The 20,772-nt window shown below is 44.3% G+C and overlaps 1 protein-coding gene across 4 annotated transcripts in view; it reads left to right on the forward strand.

The window, feature by feature from the left end:
* Positions 1 to 20,772, forward strand: part of SFXN5 (sideroflexin 5) — a 110,245-nt gene that overhangs the window by 40,765 nt on the left and 48,708 nt on the right. For all 4 annotated transcript variants that reach the window (XM_081069408.1, XM_081069405.1, XM_081069407.1 and 1 more), the window contains exons 7-9: positions 15,015 to 15,068; positions 16,012 to 16,068; positions 17,429 to 17,494. In XM_081069408.1, the coding sequence (XP_080925534.1) occupies positions 15,015 to 15,068; positions 16,012 to 16,068; positions 17,429 to 17,494 (177 nt within the window). The remainder of the gene's footprint in view (positions 1 to 15,014; positions 15,069 to 16,011; positions 16,069 to 17,428; positions 17,495 to 20,772) is intronic.

Here is a 20,772-nt window from a genome sequence, read left to right on the forward strand (position 1 = left end):
TTCCCAGCACTGGAACCCTCAGCTGGGGAGCCTGGTGTGAGGCTGGGACCCTGCATTCCTCAGCAGGGACCTTTGCTGCAAAGATTTCCCTCCCAATTTTTAACGGTCACATATGAGGGTATGGGACCAGCCCATTCCGGGTCTCTGCCCTGCCTATCAGTCTCAAAGTGGCTTCTTCTGTATGTCCTTAGTTGTAGGACTTCTGTTCAGCTAGACTTCAGGTGATTCTCAAGGACGGTTGTTTTATTGTTTAGTTGTAATTTTGATGTGGTCATGAGAGGAGGTAAGCACAGTGTTTCCTATTCCGCCACCTTAGGTTTAGTCCGACACGCCCTTTTTGTTTTTTGAGTATTTCAATACTTTCTGGTACAGTATATGGATATTCCAGACTCATCTTGTAGTTTCTTTGCCGCAGTCCTGGAATCATCCATTTCTCCAAAGAGCCCTGATTCCTTTCAGAAAGAAATGGTATTTAGAAACCAAAATCTGGATGGACGTGCTCCTTGTTACCGGAATATCATTGTTGCTAGGCCATCTTAGCAGACTTAAGAGGTACAACTTTTTAAAAATCATGAGTTCATATTAATACCTCTAATTCCAATAATTCCAATATAACATCTCAGGGTTTTTCCCCTCCTTCCATTCCATATTTATATCTCCCTTCTCCCTGAATGAGATCCAACAACAGTATATTTATTCACTTACTAAATCTTATACATATAAATAAAGGAGTTCCAGAATTGCTATGTCAATACCACTCCCTCAAAAGTGTATTAAGTAAAGGCCAAGATTTCTTTGAAGTTCTTTTTATCCATTGAATATATCCTACTAAGAGTATACAGTCAGTGAACTGTGTTTAAAAGTTGTTTGATTTTTTTCTTCTGTGTGTTTATGTTATTTATTTGATACACCATTAGGTTTATTTGTTTCTGTTGGCATTCAGTTTCAGTTGTTTCCTCATTCTTATTGATTTATTTTGGGAAATATATAAAAATATCAACATAGTTCAAAAGTCAAAACTATATAAAAAGACATAATAAAAGTTTGATTCCCCTCTCTATCCCTTATACCTCCTTCCCACCTATCCTCTGTAAGTAAATAATTTTATTCTTCCTATGTCTTTGGAAAAATAAGCAAATACATGTATAGTTTCCCTTCTTTCTTACATAAAAGGTAACACACTATATGACTCTATTGCACAATGTTTTTTTCACTTAATGATAGATATATCCTGGAAATCATAATATATCAGTTTATAGAGATCTTCATTCTTTATTTTTTTAATAGATACATTGTAGTCTACTATGTAGAAGTATCATAATTTATCCAGCTATTTTTCTAGATATGGACATTTATGTTATTTCCAATATTTTGCCATGATGAATAGTGCAAGAATGGATAATCTCGTGCATATGTTTTTTGATATTGTTGGAGATGTATCTTGACAATAAATTCCTAGCTTCTATGAAAGGACTGATTAAGTAGATATTTCTGGTAACAGTGAGCAAGAAAAAAGAGAGAGATGCAAATAAACAATATTAGAAATAAGAAGTAAAATAAACATTGATATAATTTGAAGTTTAAATGATCAGAATGCATTGAACAATCTGGGGTGACAAATTTGAATACTTAGAAGAAATGGACACATTTCTGGGAAAGTAGAGCTTACCAAGAACGACCTAGCAAGATGGAATATAGAATTTGAATAGACCTATAAGAGCAAGGAATTAAATCAGTTGTTTAAAATAGATGCACCAGAGAACCAACAAACCAAAACTTACCACATGGCTTCATAATCTTCCTGGTGATTACACTCAAAGGAATAGCGAAGCCCAATCTTGGTAAAACCCCTGAAAGAGGATAAAAAAGAAAAAAGGTGCCCCAATTCATTTATGAGGCACTTTGAGACCAATATCAAAGGAGTGACTATAAGAAAGAAAAATTATAGGCCAGTAACACTTATTAAATTACACATAAATCGTGTAAATGAAATAATAGCAAGTTGAATCCAGAAATGCATTAAAATGCATAATAATCAGATAATTTTTACCAAGAATGGTAAAGTTAGAGAATGTATTAATGTTTTCATCACATTAACAAATTGAAGGAGAAACATGATAATCTCATTAGATACAGAAAAATTGTTTGATAAAATTAAGCATAACTCCATTTATAATTTAAAAAGGTTAGAAGGGAACTTAATTAATTTGATAGTTAACTATCAAAAAAAATAACAACCCCATAGCAAATACCATTCTTAAAGATAAAACAGATAAAGGTAAATTCTTAATGTCTAGGACAGGATAAGAATATCTGATAATACTACTTCTATCCAACATTTTCTTAGGAGCAAGCATGTAAGACCTGAAAAAAATAAATAACTAGTATTAGGATTAGAAAGGAAGAAACAATCAATTCATGAGAATAGGCAAACTATTGGAAATACTATTTGAAAAGATTTCTGGATATAAGGCAAATATAGAAAATGATTGTTGTATGATTATAAACCTATAACAAACATCTTTTTTTTTTAAAAAAAAAAAGAAAGCATTTACAATAACACTTAAGACTATAAGTTACCTGAAAATCAATTCAAGAAAGGATGTGCAAGACCTTTATGGAAAAACTTATAAAACTTTATTGTACGGCATTTGTGATCCAAATAAATGGAGAGATATATCATCTTGGACGGGAATCAAGAGACCAATTTTCTTCAAATTAAAATCTATATTCAATATAATTCCAATCAAAATGTCAGCAGGATTTTTCATGGAACTTGACAAGTTGATACTAAAAATTATATGAACAAGTTAAGGGCCAAGAACAGCCAAGACAATTTTCAAGAGTAAGGTGGTAGGAGAGGAATCACGCTACCAAATACTGTAGGACAGTTTGGTTTTGGTACAGGGAGGAAGCAAATAGATCAGTGGAAAAAGCCTGGAAACATGCTCTCCATGCCCACATGGAAACTTGATATTTAACAAAGGTGGCATTACAAATCAAAGTGGGGAAAAAGGATGGACCGTAATAAATGGTGTTAATAGCAAAAAATTGGAAACCACTGAAATGTCCATCAACAAGAAAATGGATAAATAAATCGTGGTTTAATCATACAATGGAATACTTACTACAGGAAAGAAAACAATGAACAAGGCTACATTTACCAATATGAATACATCACAGAAACAATGTTGAATGAAAAAAGAATAGTAGAGTAATAACACTGTCTGATGTCATTTATAAAATGTTTTAAAATAGCAAGGCAATATTATATAAAATTTATGGGTATGTTTTTCATGTATTCATAAAAATATTCACGGAAACAGTTTGCAACAGATTCATGATACTGCTTACCTCTGGGGGGAGAGAGAGAATGCAGTGGAATCTGGCAGAGCAGGAGGTACTTCATTTGTATTCGTCACGTTCCATCTTTTAAAAAGACAAAATTTATACAAAAATTTGACAAAATGATAAAATTTGACAATTCGTGGATGCTCATTATATTATCCTCTAAAGTTTTCTGTATGCTTGAAATGTTTCATTTTATACATATATTTAAAATGTGTATGTATATAAATATGTAGAAAGAGTATTATTATTCACATATCTATCCTTATGTAGTTTTGCCAAAACTACTACATCGTTTTAAAATATTATGAGAAAGGATTATGTTTCCAACCATAATTGTGTGTGTTTAATCTCCTTTCACTTCTTGTCGTTGTTGCTGTGTGTATTTCAATGCAGTGGTGTTTGGTGTGTTCATGAGTTTTATGAGTATGTTTATTAGTCTGTTGTTGTCATCTCTCTCTGACTCTCTCTCTGTCTCTGTCTCTCTCTGTGTCTGTCTGTCTGTCTCTCATACACACGCACACACACACACAATATCTGTTTCATTGAATATTGTTGTCTTAAATGCTACTTCATCTCATATTAATATTTCTATTCCTGTTTTGTTCATTTACCTTGTAAATCATTGCCTACATGTTTATATGAGTGACATTTAATTTCTGTGTCATTTTGCATTATATGTCTCTTGTAGACAAAATTTAGCTGAAGTCTACTTTTTTTACCCAGTTTGAGAAACCCTGTCTTTAATTGTAATAAAAATGGAATCCATTCATATTTATTCTGCCACTAGTTAATTGTGAATGCTTATCACAGCTATCAGGCAGTTTGTTTGTTGGTACGTGTATAAAGCTTAATTATTGTTTCCATTTCTTTTTCTGATTTGTAGTAGAGTGTTTTCATTGGTTGCTAGATTGTTTTCATTGGTTCTTTTGGTTTCTTGCGTAGCTTGGAAGGGGAACAGCCTAATGCTCTCTAATTGCCGTTCATCTATAATATTTTACAGAGACGTTCCATTATATTTACCTTATCAATATCAACAATTGAATAATAAATATGACCTCCCCAACCTTACTTACATAGGAAGAGACCTTGGACATATCACTTCACTCAACTCTACCATGTTGTTCATACATACCTGCCAAGATTTTGAAAATAATCTGGAATCTCATCAGATTTTTGAATCCTTGCTTTAAACTTCACAATTTGTGTGTGTGTGTGTGTGTGTGTGTGTGTGTGTTCTATGTTTATCTAGAGTCTTTCTTTGAATAATATTCAGAGTGTGTAGGCAGCACACTTTCTGAGTACTTGCATATCTAGAAATGTCTTTTTTCCACCTCATACATGAATAATAGTTGGCTTGATTCTCTTTTCCTTTGGAGGAAAAGATTCCCTTGGGATCCTTTGGTATTTTTTCTCTTTATCTTCAGAGTTCAGAAATATCCTCAGGATTAAAAATTTTTTTCTCTGTATATTTTATAAAATTATACAAGTAATACATGAATATGTTCTTGGAATTCAAAAATACCACCAAGAATTTTTTAAAGACTATTTAAAAATTTATACAAGTAATACATGACTGTGTTTTCTCAGCTCAGAATTCAAACAATACAAAAAAGTAAAAGTTCCTCTGACAATCCGCTCCTAGAAGTAACCTCTGTTAGAAGTTGGGTGTGAACTCTCTGGCTTTTTTTCGTGTATTTGCATACATAGGAATTATTTAAACTATTTGTTTTGTATTTTTGTATTAAAACATAACAACATATTTATTTATCTACAATTAGCTTATAATACTTAGCAGTTTGTCTACATAAAGATCTGCTTCATTTATTCATTCATTCAATCATTTATTTATTCATTCATTCGTTTTTCCTGCTGAGTAGTAGTCTCTCCCCTAGTGATGGATTAAGGTTGTTCCTGATTATTTACTATTAGAAATATCGGTGCTATGAAAAATTTTTGTAAAGCTCTTTTTGTACAAGTATGAGGATTTCTCTAGGGCCATTCTGGAAAGTGAATTTGCTGTGTAAATGGCTGTGCACATTTAAATTTTTGATACCTATTGCTAAATTTCTCTTCAGAGAGGCTAGATTTCACCACACTTTTGAACTACTGGTATTCATATTTCAGTGTTTTTGCCAATCTGATGGGAGAAAGGTAGCATCTCACTATGGTTTTAATTTTTTATTTCACTGAACACAAAAAAGATTTGCTTCTGTTCATGTATTTACTGGCCATTTATATTTCCTCTTCTGTGAATTACCTGTTCACATCCTTTGTCCATTCTTCTATTGGCTGTATTTTCCTAATAGATTTGTAAGAGTTCTTTATATATTCTGGATACTAATCCTTTGAATTATATATATTGCAAATCTCTTCTCCCAGCTCTTTCCCCTTTACTCTCTGGTGTCTTTGTTGTAGAAAAGTTTTGAATATTATGTTTTTAAATGTAATAATCTTTCCTTGGATTGATTTTGAGTTTTGTCCCCATTTCTCACCTCCATCTCCTTCATTAAAATAACTGAATTTGGGAGAGTTTTGTCTAGGAATCAGCTCTTGGATATATTTATCAATTCTTCTGTTTTCATTTTCTAATTTATTCATTTTTGTTTTTATAATATCCCTTTTGCCTCTTTTCTTTGGTTTCTCTTTTGTTTGTGGGTTTTTTGTTTGTTTTTTACTTTTTGCCTTGAATGCTTAATTTACTTATTCTCATTCTTCCCTTCTAATAAAAGTTTTTAGGGCTATGGATTTTCTTCTGAGTGTATCTAATACCTGGCTATGTCTAATATGTTTTCATGTATAGAGATCTATGTTTTCATTTTCTAAATAAGCATGAAATTATAGTTTTGAATCCTCTTTAATCAATTAGGTAGAGCACATTTTGAGTCCCAAGTGGCTGGGTTTTTAAAAATATATTCTTTTAAAATTATTTTTTAGTTTATCTTATTTTTAGAGAGATTGAACTCTACAGTTTTGCAATCTGAGATGTATTATGATTTTCTTTTTACCATAGTACTGATTACATCCGTTAGGATTAGGATTTCTGCATATTAAAAAGTTCAAAATAACAGTGGCTTAAACAAAATAATTTATTTCTAGCTCAAATTACCTCATAGCCCAACAGGGCTGTTGGAGTTCCAGCCATCACATCCACATTACAGGGAGGAGAAAGAGGGAGGAGCAAAAGGATGTACCTCCTAACTGAATCAGTTCCCTTTAAGAAGCCTTCTTTGAAGTGTCACACAACAGTTTTCATTTACATTTCATGCAGAATTTAGCTGGATATATAGTCAATCCTCAATTATAGGGATTCTGTTAGTGAGAAAGTGGGGGAAATGGCTAATAGGTAGTCAAACAAGAATTTGCTATAATAAAATACATATTTTATCAACACTTGAAAAAAATGATATATCATTTGGCAGTATCATCTCCTTGCCAACCCAGGAAAGTTGAATTTGGGGCTCATTCCCCATAAGAGGCCAAATGGACCCTTACAAAATTATTAGCTGCCATTACCTGGGATGAGCTAGGTAAGCCAAAGGATACCAGCACTATCTAGTTCGTCAGATGTTACTGAAGACACCCCATACTTTCTCACTCACTCCTTTTCCTACCGAGACAGGTCAGCCATTTCAGGGTCACTACAGCCTTGTAGCCATCCTGGTAACTTGGGTGCCGGTCCACTCCCACGCTGTGCAGGGGTTCCCTGCTAAAGCAGATGCTATGAATGTCCTTTCAGGACCAATCCTCTCCCAGCTCGGAGCAAACATCCCTCTGTGAATAAATGTGTAGAATGTGAGAAGAGTGTGCCCTGCCTCCGATATCCTGTATGAACACTTGGCTGAGGTGAACGGGAAGCATAACCTGGGACATCTCCCAGCAGGTCCCCGTGGCAGCCAGAATCAAAATGACAATGCTCACCTAGCACCACTTCCTCACCCCAGATATTTATATCAGGATTGAGAACAGCTGGCCCTGAGGCCAGGTCCCGAGAGAAGCCATTGGATGTGGAGAACCTGGAGCCTTCCATCTTGGCACTTTGACTTGCACAAGCAATGTGAGGACTCATTGGTCCTACACTCTCCCCGGGCTACTGCCTCGACTCGTGTGGAAGGAACACTGTGGCTGTTCTGGCACTTCCATCCGAGGCCTGGCCCCCACCAGCCATGTCAGCTCCTGCAAGACCCCACTGTTGCCTGGTAGCCCTGAACATCTCAGCAAACACCGGGTTTGAAGGGGGGTAAAGGTTCCAGTCCACACCTTAGGGAAGCCCCTGGTGTGATAGAGTGGGTAAGAAATATACACATGCAGAAGCTACTAAATGCTTACCAAAATAGAAATGGGGGTGCTGGCAAATGTGCTAGGAACTGGGTCCTTGAGTGATGAAGGGAAGGGGTGAATAAGGCTGGCAGGTGCCTCGACTGAGATGCTTCTGGGAGCAATACCCAAGCTGCCTCCTGCCCAGGTGAGCATCCCTGGCTCAACCCCACACTGTTCCCACCTTGCCTGAGAAGAACCCCTCCTCCACCCTGCTCACTCCCCAGAGCTCAGGGGAAACGAGCTGGTTTTCTCCCAGAGGCTGGTGCCAGTTTAGTCAGCAGATTTCACAGATCCACTGGCACCCATGTAGTGTCTTATTTTAAGCTTAACATTTGAAGATGGGAACTTTTCCCCCTTCGGTGTGTGGCAAAGAGATCCCAATTTATACATAAGCACAGTGGCTAAGCCAGCACACCAAGGCTGGTCCTGATGAGGCTAGTGCCGTGCAGGCTCCCCTCCTGCAGGTACCTTCGCAGAAAAATCTCACCAACCGTGGCCGCTTCTTATAACTGGCAGCTCCGTTCCCACGTTTCCACTCCAAGGTTTGCAGCACTGTCCTTTCCATGCGTGTGTGTCCGGGGAAAGGCAGTGCCAGTGTCTGGCCCCTTCCTGTCCTCTCTGGCATTTCCCCACCTGCCAGCCTGTGCCCTGCACCCTTGGATCACATAGCACCTCAGATACCAGGAACTGGGCTTCTCTCGTGGGCCCGAGGATTTCCCAGGTCACCTGTGCCTTCTTCCTCAGCCCTGAGCTCCCCACGGCACTGTTGCTCCAGCAGCTCCAATCATTCTGGAACTCTTCAAACTCAAGGCCCCAATCCCCTATATCTAGCTGGGGGACTGAGGAGGTCTGGCTGTGCATGTCTGGTCAGTGAGTCCAGTGGCTTTGGGTTATATCCAAACCAGATTTCTGTCTTGGGCCTTTCAGAGCTTGGACTCCATACTCTGAGCCCTCTCATTTTACACTACAGATGATTACGTGGACTTAGAAGCCCCATTTCTCAGAGGCGCTGGAGCAGGTCACTTCATCTCTGGGGAAGGAGGCGTGGACCATAAAGGGTTCACTTTACATGAGGACTCAACGGTGTCCCAGGGCCTTTCTGACATCCCCCAGCTCTCCTCATCCCAGACGCTGCTTTTTCATACATTTAAATCCCAGTCCCAATTTTCTTCCATTGTAACAGACACCAGCTGTTTGGCCTTGTTTATGCCATGCAAGACGTGTTGCTCAGTTAAGCTGGATTTGACCAGTCAGGGACAAACATTCATTTGACAAAAGATCTTTTCTTTAACTGGTTGGGATCCTTTAAATAACAGCACCCTTCATGCACTGAAGTGTTACTTTTCAGATCATTAGCTACATAAATCAGAAGATGGAGACAAAGTAGAAGGAAAAAGCAGGCAAAGTGTTGAGTACCGGGGCTCATGGCAGGTGTCTGAAAAATGAAGAAGAACATTTAGAATTGAGAGAGTCAGTGTGAAGGAAACGGGTATGGTTCCAAAGGACTGTTGCTTTACCCATGAGGACTCCCAGGTACGTGAGAAGTGAACATCGTATGGTCTCACCCCTCTGAAGCTACTGGAAGCTCTCGAGGAAGACACACTTTAAACAGATACTCCTGAGATGAATACTACAAAGAAGGCAGGCAGGATGCTGGGGGAACATATGATAGGGGACCCAACCTCACCTTGAGGTTCAGGGAAGGCTTCCTGGAGGAAGTGACAGCTAAGCTGAAAGCTGGAGGATGAGGAAGGATTAGCCAAATAGAGATGGGGTAGAGGGTGAAAGGGACAGTTATTTCTGCTGTTATCTTGACAAGCAAGATAATTCCGTGCCCTGTAGTCTTCCCCTGACCTAAATTTCATCACCCAGTTGTTTTGACACACACCCTGTTTCCCGATTTTCTACACTTTAAAAAAAAAATCTTTCTTCTATCACTCAAATTAGTTTTGTATGGACAGTGGCCAAGGGGGTGGAGGGTTGCTCAGTTCTCCCTCTCTCTTTGAGTCCCAATAGCACAGTACACAGAATTGTGACCTGTGGCCTTGGTCCCCTGTCCTTGTGTTCAACTGGTCATGTCCCCTTTCTGGTCAAGCCAACTGGGATATTTGGTGGCGCCTCTCTCCCAGATTGAGACCTCATCTCTCTCCAGAGGTTAGAATACTCTGAAGAAAGAGGCCTGAAGGGAAGATGTAGTTTTTCGTGTGAGCCACTTGCCATGTGGGTAATTGGCCCCATCCCAATTCTGTGCTGAGACAAGGCTCAAGCACACACTGGCTTTTGTCCTGGACCTGCCAGGGTGGCTCCAGATTGCGTTAATGGTCACCAGGTGAAGTGGGTGAACAACCTAGGCTGCTCGGGAACCAACATCACTAATGAAGACATCATTCGAGGTACATTAGTAATGTACAGAATTTTGAACCAGAACCTACAGCATGTTCATTCTCCATATGGGGTAATCTCTGTATTAATCAGCTATTGCTACTATAGTGCTGTGTAACAAACATCCACAAAATTTCAGTGGTAGCCATACACCTTTATTTTTAGGGATCTGCCGTTGCCTGGGGTTTGGTCCAGATGAGGCTGGTCCAGACCAGGCTTTACTGAGACAGTTCTGCTTCTCACAGTAGGTCTGGGATCAACTGGGAGTCAGCTGACCCAGGCTGGACTCTGCTCCGGATGTGTCTCATCTTTCTTGGACCAGGACATTGGTCAGGCCATATCTCCTCATGGCAATGTTAGAAGCACCAGGGGGCGAGTAAAAGCGCATGATGCCTCTGAGGCTGGGGCTCAGAACTGGCCGATTGCCACTTCCTCCCACATGCCATGGCCAAAGCAAGCCATGTGGCCCAGCAACACCAAGAGCAGGAAAGTACATTCCTTCCATGTCAAAGGTATGGATGCAAGGAGGAGTACAGAATTGGGATCAAACTCAATCTGCACTGCCTCTTCCAAAGGCCAACACCCCATGCAAATCTGACTTTAATAAAAGGAGCAAGGGAGAGATGGCTGATGGTTGTCATTGTCACAATCCATCATAGATCTTTTCCCTGGTCAATAATTATTTAATGCTCTTAATGAGTTGGCAGTGTTTTCAGTGTGTCATGTGGGCCCATCTTTGTGCCGAGTGCTTTGGGGGACATCAGAAAGAAAAGCCGAGTGCTTTGGGGGACATCAGAAAGAAAAGGGAGCTCACAATCCTTTGAGGGATAAGGCTTGTGTTCAAAGACAAGACAGGGGCAAGATGGTGTTCAGTTGTGTCATGCAGACTGTGGAATTCAGAGAAAGGAGAGACCAGCAAAGACCAGAAAAGAAGGAGCTAGGAGGAAAGGAATCATACTAACACCTAGTAAGTACTTCCTGTGTGCCAGACACTGTGCCAGATTCTTCCCATGCTTTATTCCCGTGACCATCCAAGGAGGTACCAGGATCATCCTCATTTAACTGATGAAAAAAAAAGAGGCACAAACAGCTCAAGTAACTTGCACACGGTCATCTCTCTGATAAATACTGGAACCAGGATTCTGTCCAGTTCTTCCTGCAACCAGAGCCTGAGTGTTCATCACCAGGGCTCATGGCCAGCCACACAGGGGAAGGGGAACAGCAAAAATAGACAGATGTGCAAAGAGGACAGCTGCTGCCAAGGGGTGGGAGCTGTGGAGGGGACCCCAGTCATGTTATGAACTATAAATGGGAGCAAAGAGAGGATGTGCGATTTGGCCAAGGTCCTGCAGCAAGATAGGGTGGAGGCTGGGCTGGAAATTCTGGCGGTTGGCTCTCCTTCCACTTTCCTTGGTACCAGCCGCGTTCTGGGCTCTCTCCACCAGTCTGTGCGGCCACGCCTGAAGCGTTTCCCTCTTGGAAGAGGTGCAATCCACTGGCATTGAAGCCGGGTGGACTGGCTCCCTCTCTCTATCCATCTCTTTCCTCCTTTCCCCTGCCATGTTCTGGAAAGGGCAGCGTGAGGGAATGTGGGCAGGTTGCACCAGAGATATACATCTGAGAACTGAAGGAACATTTATTTTTAATTTAGACTTAAAAAGAAAAAGGAAGTTATAAAATATCTGCTCTTGCTCTGGGATTGTGCAGATGGTGCTGCGCGTTGCCTAATAGGGAATGGGGCTGGCACCGCGTGCTCCTGGCCCCACCAGCCTGACTATAGGACCAAGAAGGTGGGATCCCTATTCCCTTTGCCACAGCCTTAAATGGCTCCCTCAGGTTCCCTAATGCAGCATTGTGTTCCACCGCCTTCTAACATCACCCTTCCTGGATTCCAGTCTACTGATTTCCCAAACCTCCTCCTTCAATGAGGCCAGCCTCTCAGCTGTTGTTCTTGCTCCTGTGAGCTAACACACGCATGTGCACACATGCGCTCACACATGCACACCTCCGCACCATCTTACCTCCTCCTTGGGCAGATAGCCAGACTTCTCACTTACTGAACTCCTCTTTGGATGTTAGAATTTATCAACTTTACACACACCCAAGTACCTGATTAAATCATTTTGTCATTTTCATGCCCAGGTGTTATAAAGGACATTCTCATACATTTTCCTGTTTGGTCTTCATGTTTTTTTGTGGTGAAGTACTCGACAGTCCTCTCCTCGGGTATTCTCTGCTGGGAGCAGCATGGCGCTTTGTGCATACAGGATGCTTGGAAATGGGCATGGGGTCTGACTCTTCCTTTGTGCTCAGGGGAATGAGCTGGAGAAGAAGCCCCTACAATCACAGTCAGGGCCCCCCAAGCCAGGAATCAGGAGACCTGACTCTTTCTCTAGTTCGCTATGAAGACTGAGGCAGATCACTGAATTTCTCTAAATCTCAGTTTCCCCATTTGCGAAATATAGAAAGTAATCTCTATTTTGTCTGAACCCCAGCAATAAGTATCATGGTAAGAGACATAGAGGAAAATGCTTAGCAAAATCAATCAATCAATCTATCTATCAATCCCTTTAAGAAAGCATAAGGACTCAGAGGTAGCCTGCAGGGACAGGCCCATGTTAGGGCAGGAGCTTGGGACAGAAGGCTGGTCGGGGTTGGCAAACACTGTGAAAAACTCACTGGTTACAAACCCTCTGTGTTTGTGTGTGTGTGTGTGTGTGTGTGTGTGTGTAGTACATAGCCTGGGTACTACTTTAGTTTAGGGCTGTGGTTCTTTCAGGAAAAGACTTGATATCCCATTTAAAGAATGCATGGCACAAGATAAAACAAATGAAGATGAAAATGAGACAAACGGAAATTTAGGGAAGGGAAGATAAGATGAAGTCAAGAGTGAAATTTGGACACAAAATACAGGCCATGAGGATGTGTACTCTTGGCAGATGTGGGCCATGGAGATGTGGCCTGACCTTGACAGCCAGTGCAAATAGAGACACAGTTTGCAAGACTGATGCAAACCAGATGCTCAAAAGTGCAATTTCTGACCCCCAGAGGATTCGTAAGCGGACCCTGCGCTGTAATGAGCCATGAGTATCCTGAACAATACAGTGAGTCCCATGGAGCTGTGTCTTACGATGTTCCTGGTGGCCCAAGCGTAGTTCAAGGGGTGCAATGGGGAGAATTGAAGGGGAGAATACAGTGTCATTCATAACGCACCGTGTTATACAAACTGACAGATTAGGGGAAATGATATGCCCCCAACAGTGGAGAACGACTTTCATTTCCTTAGGCTTTGGGAGGCTGTCAGACATGGGTACACGTAAGCACATGTGTATGCATATGTGCATACACGCTGGCTCACGCTGTCTCTTCCCAGCTGCAGGCCTCTCTACGTCCCACTTCCTCTCTATGGTCTGGCTCCTGACTGGAGACGGTAAAGGAAGGCCTGGGTTTTCCTCATGCTTCTCACCTGGGCAGGAGTGGTGTTTTTTTTTACAGAGAATGGGGCTATCTTAATTATCACATACTACTTGGAACCTGAGAATAGAATTTAAACCGAGATAGGACCTCCCAGGTCAACCCCTTTCCTTATAGGGAAGAAAGCTAAAGCCCCCAAAGGGAGACCACACAGGGACAGAGCTAAAGCTGAGACTGCGTTCTCCTGGTTCCCGCTGCTGTACCCTGAGCTGTCATTGGAAAGGAAAATCGAATTGGGATCCGATTTTTGGGGGGAAAAATGTTGTAAGATAATTCCTCACTGGAGCTATGAAATGGCTTTACATTATATAATTTTATTCAAACTGATATGGGCCAATAAATATAAATGTGTGTACGTGTTCTCTGTTTTAAAACATTTTAATGTTTAAAACATGATTTACTAATGCTGCTGAGGATGTCTCGGATTTGATTTACTGCATAGAATTGAATGTTTATACTTGTTCCTTACAGAAATTCTTGCCAAAGAGCCATTTTATCTACAGGAATAATAAATAAGTCAATATGTAGATGGTTGTGCACATTTTTTCCATATGCAGCAGTACTTGGTAGATGTTATTTTGCGCACAAGCGCTCAAAAGTTACACTTGGGAGACACACATGGGTCCCCGAAGTCCAAGGTTGGTCAGCACCAAGATCAGACAATGGATCTCGACTTAAACCCATAATCAAAGTCAGTGAGTCTAGGTCTTAGGTGCTGTTTGGGCTTTGGGAATAATGGATCCACACCTGTGTAACCATGCTTAGCCATAGGCGTGTATTTGCCTATTTGTTCTTTCATTCATTCATTCATTCATTCATTCATTCACGCATTCAACAAATTTTTATTCGACATCTATGTTTCGTCTATGTTTCGTTTAACAGCTTAAATACAGTGTAGGTTTTGCTTCATGAGGGCTCAGAGATAACAGATATAAATTCCCCCAGCTTGTGTTTGTAAAGCACTTAGGCCCTTTGAAATGCTTTTTATTTAATCCTCACAAAAATCCTGTTGGATGGCTGGAGTGTGAAGGAGCTGGGTTAACTGAGTGGAAGTGAAGGGGTTCCTTTGGTTTGCTCGTTTGTTTTTGTTGTTCCCACACCCACCAATTATGGAAATAATGCATATCCACTGTTCCAAAGAATACAGAGATACTTAAGGAGAATGTGAGACAGTACTGTGTAACCCAACCTCCAGAGACAGACATCTATATACTGTGCTACAGGTTTTTTCATGCTTGGAGCTACATATGTGTATACGTATATGGTTATATATAAGATGAGATGTTTTTCTTTGCAAAAATGGGATTATGCTATAACTTTATAACCAGGCTTTTCATTGTACACTATCTGTCTGTGCTCATCATCCATATCAGTTTGTACGGAACCTGCTTGCTTCTGGAATTTTTGTTGAGTAATTTTTCTTTGCAAAAGTATAGGACATTTCTTTTGCCTTCTTCAGCCCTTCTTCTCTCTCTCTCTCTCTCTCGTAGGTGGTCGGTCTTCTGTTGCCCAACCAGACACTGGCATCCACTGTCTTCTGGCAGGTGACAATCTCTGGGCAGAGAGGCTGCTGGGGGAGGGCCCAGGTGCTGGTTAGAACTGCCTGCCCCATGGTCTCCTCTCCCACCCAGGCTCCTTGGGGAAAGTCAATCCACTTCCTACCTCTCCCCAGCCCAGAAACCCCAGGACTTTGTGTCCTGCTGAGAAGGTCCCCAGCAGCCCACATCTTAGGCCATTATGTGTCATTTAACCTTTGCACAGAGGTGATGAGAGCTGAGTTGGGGCCCTTACCTGGATGGCTCATTGGTGGCCATCCACTCTGCTCCTTGGCTACTTGTCCGATGGCCAGTGACCTTGAGGCCCACAGCCTCTTGTGAGGAAGGTAAATCCACCCCAAACCCCAGGTAATGAGGTGGGTGAAAAAGCATCACAGACCCTGGTGTCTGTTCTTAAAGAGAGTCTGGGCTGCAGCTCTCTGACAAGAGTGGAAGCTCTGTGTGTGTGTCTGTCAGTCTTCCCTGAACAGAACTCCAACAGTGCCTGTGTCTGGGCACTGCAGGACACGGGGCTGGGGTAGTTTTGAAAGAGGTTCAGGGCTGTCAGTCATTCCAGGGGCCTAACGTCCACCTTCAGCCCAGTAAGTATGTAATAAGGATGATGGAGCAAAGGGAGGGGGGCCATTTGGGGCAGTGAGCACCATAATTCCAGAAGAGGTGTTTGGATCAGGATGGACTGCTGGGCTGAGCGGGACCAGCATCCTGGTTTGCCGGGAACTGAGGGGTTTCCAAGGACTGGGGACATCCCGTGCTAAGATGGCACAGTCCCAGGCAAACCAGGACAGTGGGTCATGCTAACTAGTGGGATGATGGGCCCACCATGAGCTGGCAACCCACGCCCTTCTGGAGGGGTGTGGCTTCCTGGGCCCTGGCCTGGCTTCCAGGGAGATGACCACGCCTTCCCTGACTTCTCTTCCCTTTTATCTTTCAGTGGCTGAACCAGAGTCACAACGCTTGTGTCAACTATGCAAACCGAAATGCTACCAAGGTAAGCGCCATGGACCACCACCCAGTGGCAGCCTTCAGGCCAAGGTGACCTTTGTCCTCCCTGCAGTGGGTCATGCCACTCATCGGGTTAAGCATTGCCCTCCTGTTGACACCTCATTTAAACCGCCAACCTTTCAGGAGGGGCCCTGTTGGGGAGGGACTGTTCCATGTAGTTCCATGTAGTGACGAAGGCCCACAAAAGGGGAGTGTGGCGGGGATGGTTAAAGGGATGAGCTCCTGTGGCTTCAGACTCCTCCGTGGGCAGCTGAGGTTGGATCAGGACAGTGTCAGCCAGGTGCGAACTGAATTCCCCTAAAGCTTTCTCCAAGCTTGCCTGGAAGCTCCCTTGGTGCCCCAGACTGTTGGCTGCAAACTGAAGGGCTGCTCTTGAAGGGTGAAGGCTATGAGAGCGCTGACACCTGCTCTCCAGTCCCCTGAACTGCTGGGGTGAGCTTACAGTGGGGGCCCAGTAACCCTTCTGTTGTCCAGAAAGGAGCTGGACCCCTGCTTCACTGGCAAGGCCTCCTCTTCCCCTGGTCAATTGTCTTGCACTTCGGTCCAAAGGCAGGGAGAGGGGAGGAGGAGTGTGGGTGCCCTTAGGAGGCTGTCAGTTTGAGTAGGAGAGGGTCTGGGCATTTTCTAACCTTGCAGGCTGGCCTGGGGGTAGGAGCTTTAGGCCATGATACTCTGAGGACGGCCCGTCCCCCCATCTAAACCTTCAGTCCACGCCTTGCTCATATGCTGCACACACACACACATACCTCTCTGCTTGGATGGCTCCTGTGTGCCATACACCAAACAGCTCAAAAGTTGCCGTTGTCATATAGTTAAAGGCAGGTTCCTCAGCTCTTTCTTAATTTTCTACATTGCAACTTGGAATACATTTTTCCATAGAAGTACTAAGCCACGGTCATGTACTGGCATGGAAGCGCAGTTGCTGCGTGGGTTGACAAGGCCTGTGAGAGCCAGCCAGGCTGTAGCCAGGCCTGACACTGCCATTTCTACCTGGGAAGTGCTCTGGGTACCAGACAGGCCATTTGCAACGCGTGCTCTTTCTAAACCAGATCTGCTTGCCCAGCCATAAATGAGCCACTTGGCCCTTGCTGGTGTCTACCTCCAGCCAACGGTGTCTGCCAGTGATCTTTCTAGAACAGGGCAGAGTACAGTGGGCCCTGCGGCATCTCCCTGGGCATGGCTGCCTCACATTTCCATGTTTGGAACTGCGCTGATGGTGGCCTGGGTCCCTTTGGCTTCCACAGGGACCTCTTCCTTCTTGCCCCGCCCTCTGGGTTGGAGGACAGAAATACCCCTTGCTGGCTTTGGGCACCCAGTGGGCCCGCAATTCTGTCTCTTTCTTCCAGCCTTCACCTGCGTCCAAGTTCATCCAGGGCTACCTAGGAGCTGTCATCAGTGCCGTCTCCATTGCTGTGAGTAAACCCCCCACTCCCCTGTCTTCCTGTCAGTCCTGCTGCTCTCTGGCTGGCCCATCCAGCATCTGGGGCCAGACCTTGTCTGAGGATCAGACCTGGGCAAGCGGTGTGGGAGACAGGTTTCAGAGGGTGGGCCGCCAAGGCAGACTGTCTAAGCAGAGAAGAGAATACATCCTGGTGACCTTTAACAGAGAGCGTAATCTGGTGCTCCAGGTTTCGGAGCGCAGGCGGGAGGTGAGCTGGTGCTCGTGGGCAATGTAAAGGACTGCCCACTGCCGCGAGGGCAGAACGTCTGTCCCCAAAGGGCCCTGTATTTACCCGGCACTCTTCTCCGAGGAGCTGGGCATCACGCTCAGTCATGTGGCTGATGCAGGAGGCTGGGGGCTCAAGAACAATCCGCAAGGTTGGCCCAAATGCCAGCTCCTCTTTGCTCTTTGCCTGAGCTCCTAGGGCACTGTTGTCCCCTCTTAGTAGCCTTGGTCATGTGGGCACCTGTCCAGTCCCTCCTGGAGGCCGGTAAGCTCCTCAAGATGGGCAATAGGCTCATTTTGTGTCTATTTGAGAATAGAGCAGCTATGAAGTATGGGAAGTTTGTAGACTGACTATGTGAGCGTAAGGATGGATCCCAGATGAGGGCAGAGGGCAGGTGACACAGCGACGGGCCTAGGCCAGCACCAGAGCAGAAGCTCAAGCCCCCAAGACCGCGGTGATGCTTGTCCTACCCTTGAGCCCTCCCTGGCTCCTCTATCTGGTAATCCCTAGAATCCGGCTGGGTGGTCCATAGCTGACGCCAGGGGCAAAAGTCACACACCTTTGTTATTTTATTCATTACACAATAAATACATGCAATTAGTAAGAAAAAAATGAGAAAATTCAAATTAAAAAAATTCACGTATAATAATTTTTTTGTAAAACCCACTTTCCTCATCTTTCCTGTGTCATTAATTAAATATAATTATTCATGACTGTGTACTAAACCATTGTACCAAACACCATCATTTACTTACTGTTCTTCTAAACAGGGATTGGGGATTGTTCTGAAATGGGCTCATTTACTCCACTCCCACGTAGACAAGATCATCTCCAAGTAGCTGTTAGGTGTGTGTGTGACGGGGAGGAAGGGGGGTTCCAATTTCATGCCCAAGATCACTCTTCTTCCCTGAATCCTTATGTCTCACCCCAAGCAAGAAGCCTTACATTGCAAAATCTGTTTAGGTGGCTGTTCAAGAGACTGCTAACCCACCCTGGCAATCCTGCAACCCAGCATGAGGTTTCATACGCTTTGGGGGTCCCTGATTCTGAGGGGTTGCTGGCCAAGGTCAGGGAGTCTTGGGAGAGAGGGGAAAGGGCTCTGTCACCTCTTTCTTGCCGATGTCACTTCTTCCCTTGTGACAAGAGGAGCTGATGGCTCAGCCTAGTTTAGCCGCTTGAAAATCCCGCTTTCCTTCTTTGAGATTTAAAGGTAAGGTTGAGGCAGGGAGCTGGAAGGAGAAGCCGCCTGGGAAGAATATTGAGTGGCTCTGATGGGGACGGGCTTGAGGGAAGGGGATCACTGTCGTGGTGGGATCTCCTCCTCCTGAAGCCTGGGGGGCCCCAGTAACAGGAACACAGTATCTTCCCAGGGCCCCAGGCTGTCTGCACGCCCAGCCCTTGCTGTCTCACCCAAGGGGCCCTAGTCATTCCGTTCCAACCACTCCTTAGGGCCAAGGCTAGCCCAGCTGTGGGGGTAGGGGTTCTGAGGCCCAAAGCCCAGCAAATTTCCTGGGGACTTGGGGTCCTCTAGGGCTCTCAGAGCCAGGGTTCACCCACAGGGACTGTCATGGCCCCCAGGACTGTGCCTGTGCTGGGGAGACCCTCCTTCCTCCTCCCTGCCTAGCTGCAGAGCCCTGGAAGAGGCGTTCCCTGACCATGCCACTGTTCTTCCCCCACCCCAAGTCCTAGAAACTTCTGTCCTTCCTGCGTACTTACTCAGTTATGCCCCGTGTCCTGTCTTCTCATTGTTCCACTGGATTACAAGCTAACCAGGGACAGGCCCTGTGTCTTCTCCTCCACAGAGGGGGGCACGGAGCACTGCTCCGTAAATACTTGTTAATTAGGTTGCTGATTGATTGCTGGCCTCGGGAGGCCCCTCTCCACTCTGATCCAGGAGTCTCAGCAGTGGCGCGTCCCTCTGCCTGCCGTCTTCACACAGTGAGGGTCTAACTCCAGCAGATGGAGTGGAGTTTCTGACTTGGAAAATCTGCAGCTTGCTTGCTTTTCTTTTGTGTGTGTAAATCACAAAACCTCCAAAGAAAGAGGCTTTATTTTATTTCCCTTTCCCTTGTTCTATGGAACCCCAGGCCTCGCGGCCTCATTAACTGATCTCTGCTTCAATTAGTGACAAATCCCCTCCCAGGGTGAGCCTGTTAGGAGGAGATGACCTGCAAACAAGTGTCAGGGCCCCAGTGGTTGGTCCAGATCTGGCATTAATTAAAACGAGTCCCTACAAGCAGGCAGCGTGGATGGGGGTGCTGACAGGCCAAGGGCAGACCCCAGGGACCGAGGGCAAACTGGAAGTGGAGGCCAGGCCTTGGGAGTCCAGCATCCTCTCTGGACCCTACATGAGAGCCCTTTCCCCCTCTCACCAGAGCCCATGGCCTTGGCCAACAACCCCCAGAGTCAGGGATCCTGTTTTCATATCCCCAATGTGAAGTCTCATGCTGGTTGCAGGACCACCAGTATGGGGTTAGCAGCCTTTTTGGTGAACCCTCTAAATAGGTTTGGCAATATCTGGCTTCTTGCTCAAGAATAAAAAAGAAATTTCATCAGGAGTTATTCTTGAGATCTCACAGCTTACCGTCTTTTCACAAAGGAGCCTCCAGCAGCAGCTGCTGTTGAGCACTGCGGTCAGCTCTCCCCGGGCCCTGGCTACACGAGGGTGACCCATGCACCCCCTTCAGGGCGCACATGTGCTGGGCTCTTTGCAGGCACTGAGATGCAGATGCGTAGACTGCTGTGTCCTTCAAGATGCTGAGAGGGGAAGCTGGGGTACTCCGTGGTATAACCAGAATTATGAAGGTGACCCTTGGGTATGGTGGGACCCAGGGGAGGAGCCCCTAATTCACACGGGGCTGACTCTTATAGGGCAGACCCAGGAGAGGCGAAGGCAGGGCTGTGTGTTCCAGTTAGAGGGCGCAGCACATGAAGAGGCAGACAGGAAGAGAGCAGGACATATTCCAGAAGCTGAGCGTGGCTGCTATGTACGGAGTGATGGTGAGGAGGTAATGATGAGACCA

The sequence above is a fragment of the Rhinolophus hipposideros genome (genome assembly GCF_964194185.1).
Source record: "Rhinolophus hipposideros genome assembly, chromosome: 12".
Lineage (NCBI taxonomy): Eukaryota > Metazoa > Chordata > Mammalia > Chiroptera > Rhinolophidae > Rhinolophus > Rhinolophus hipposideros.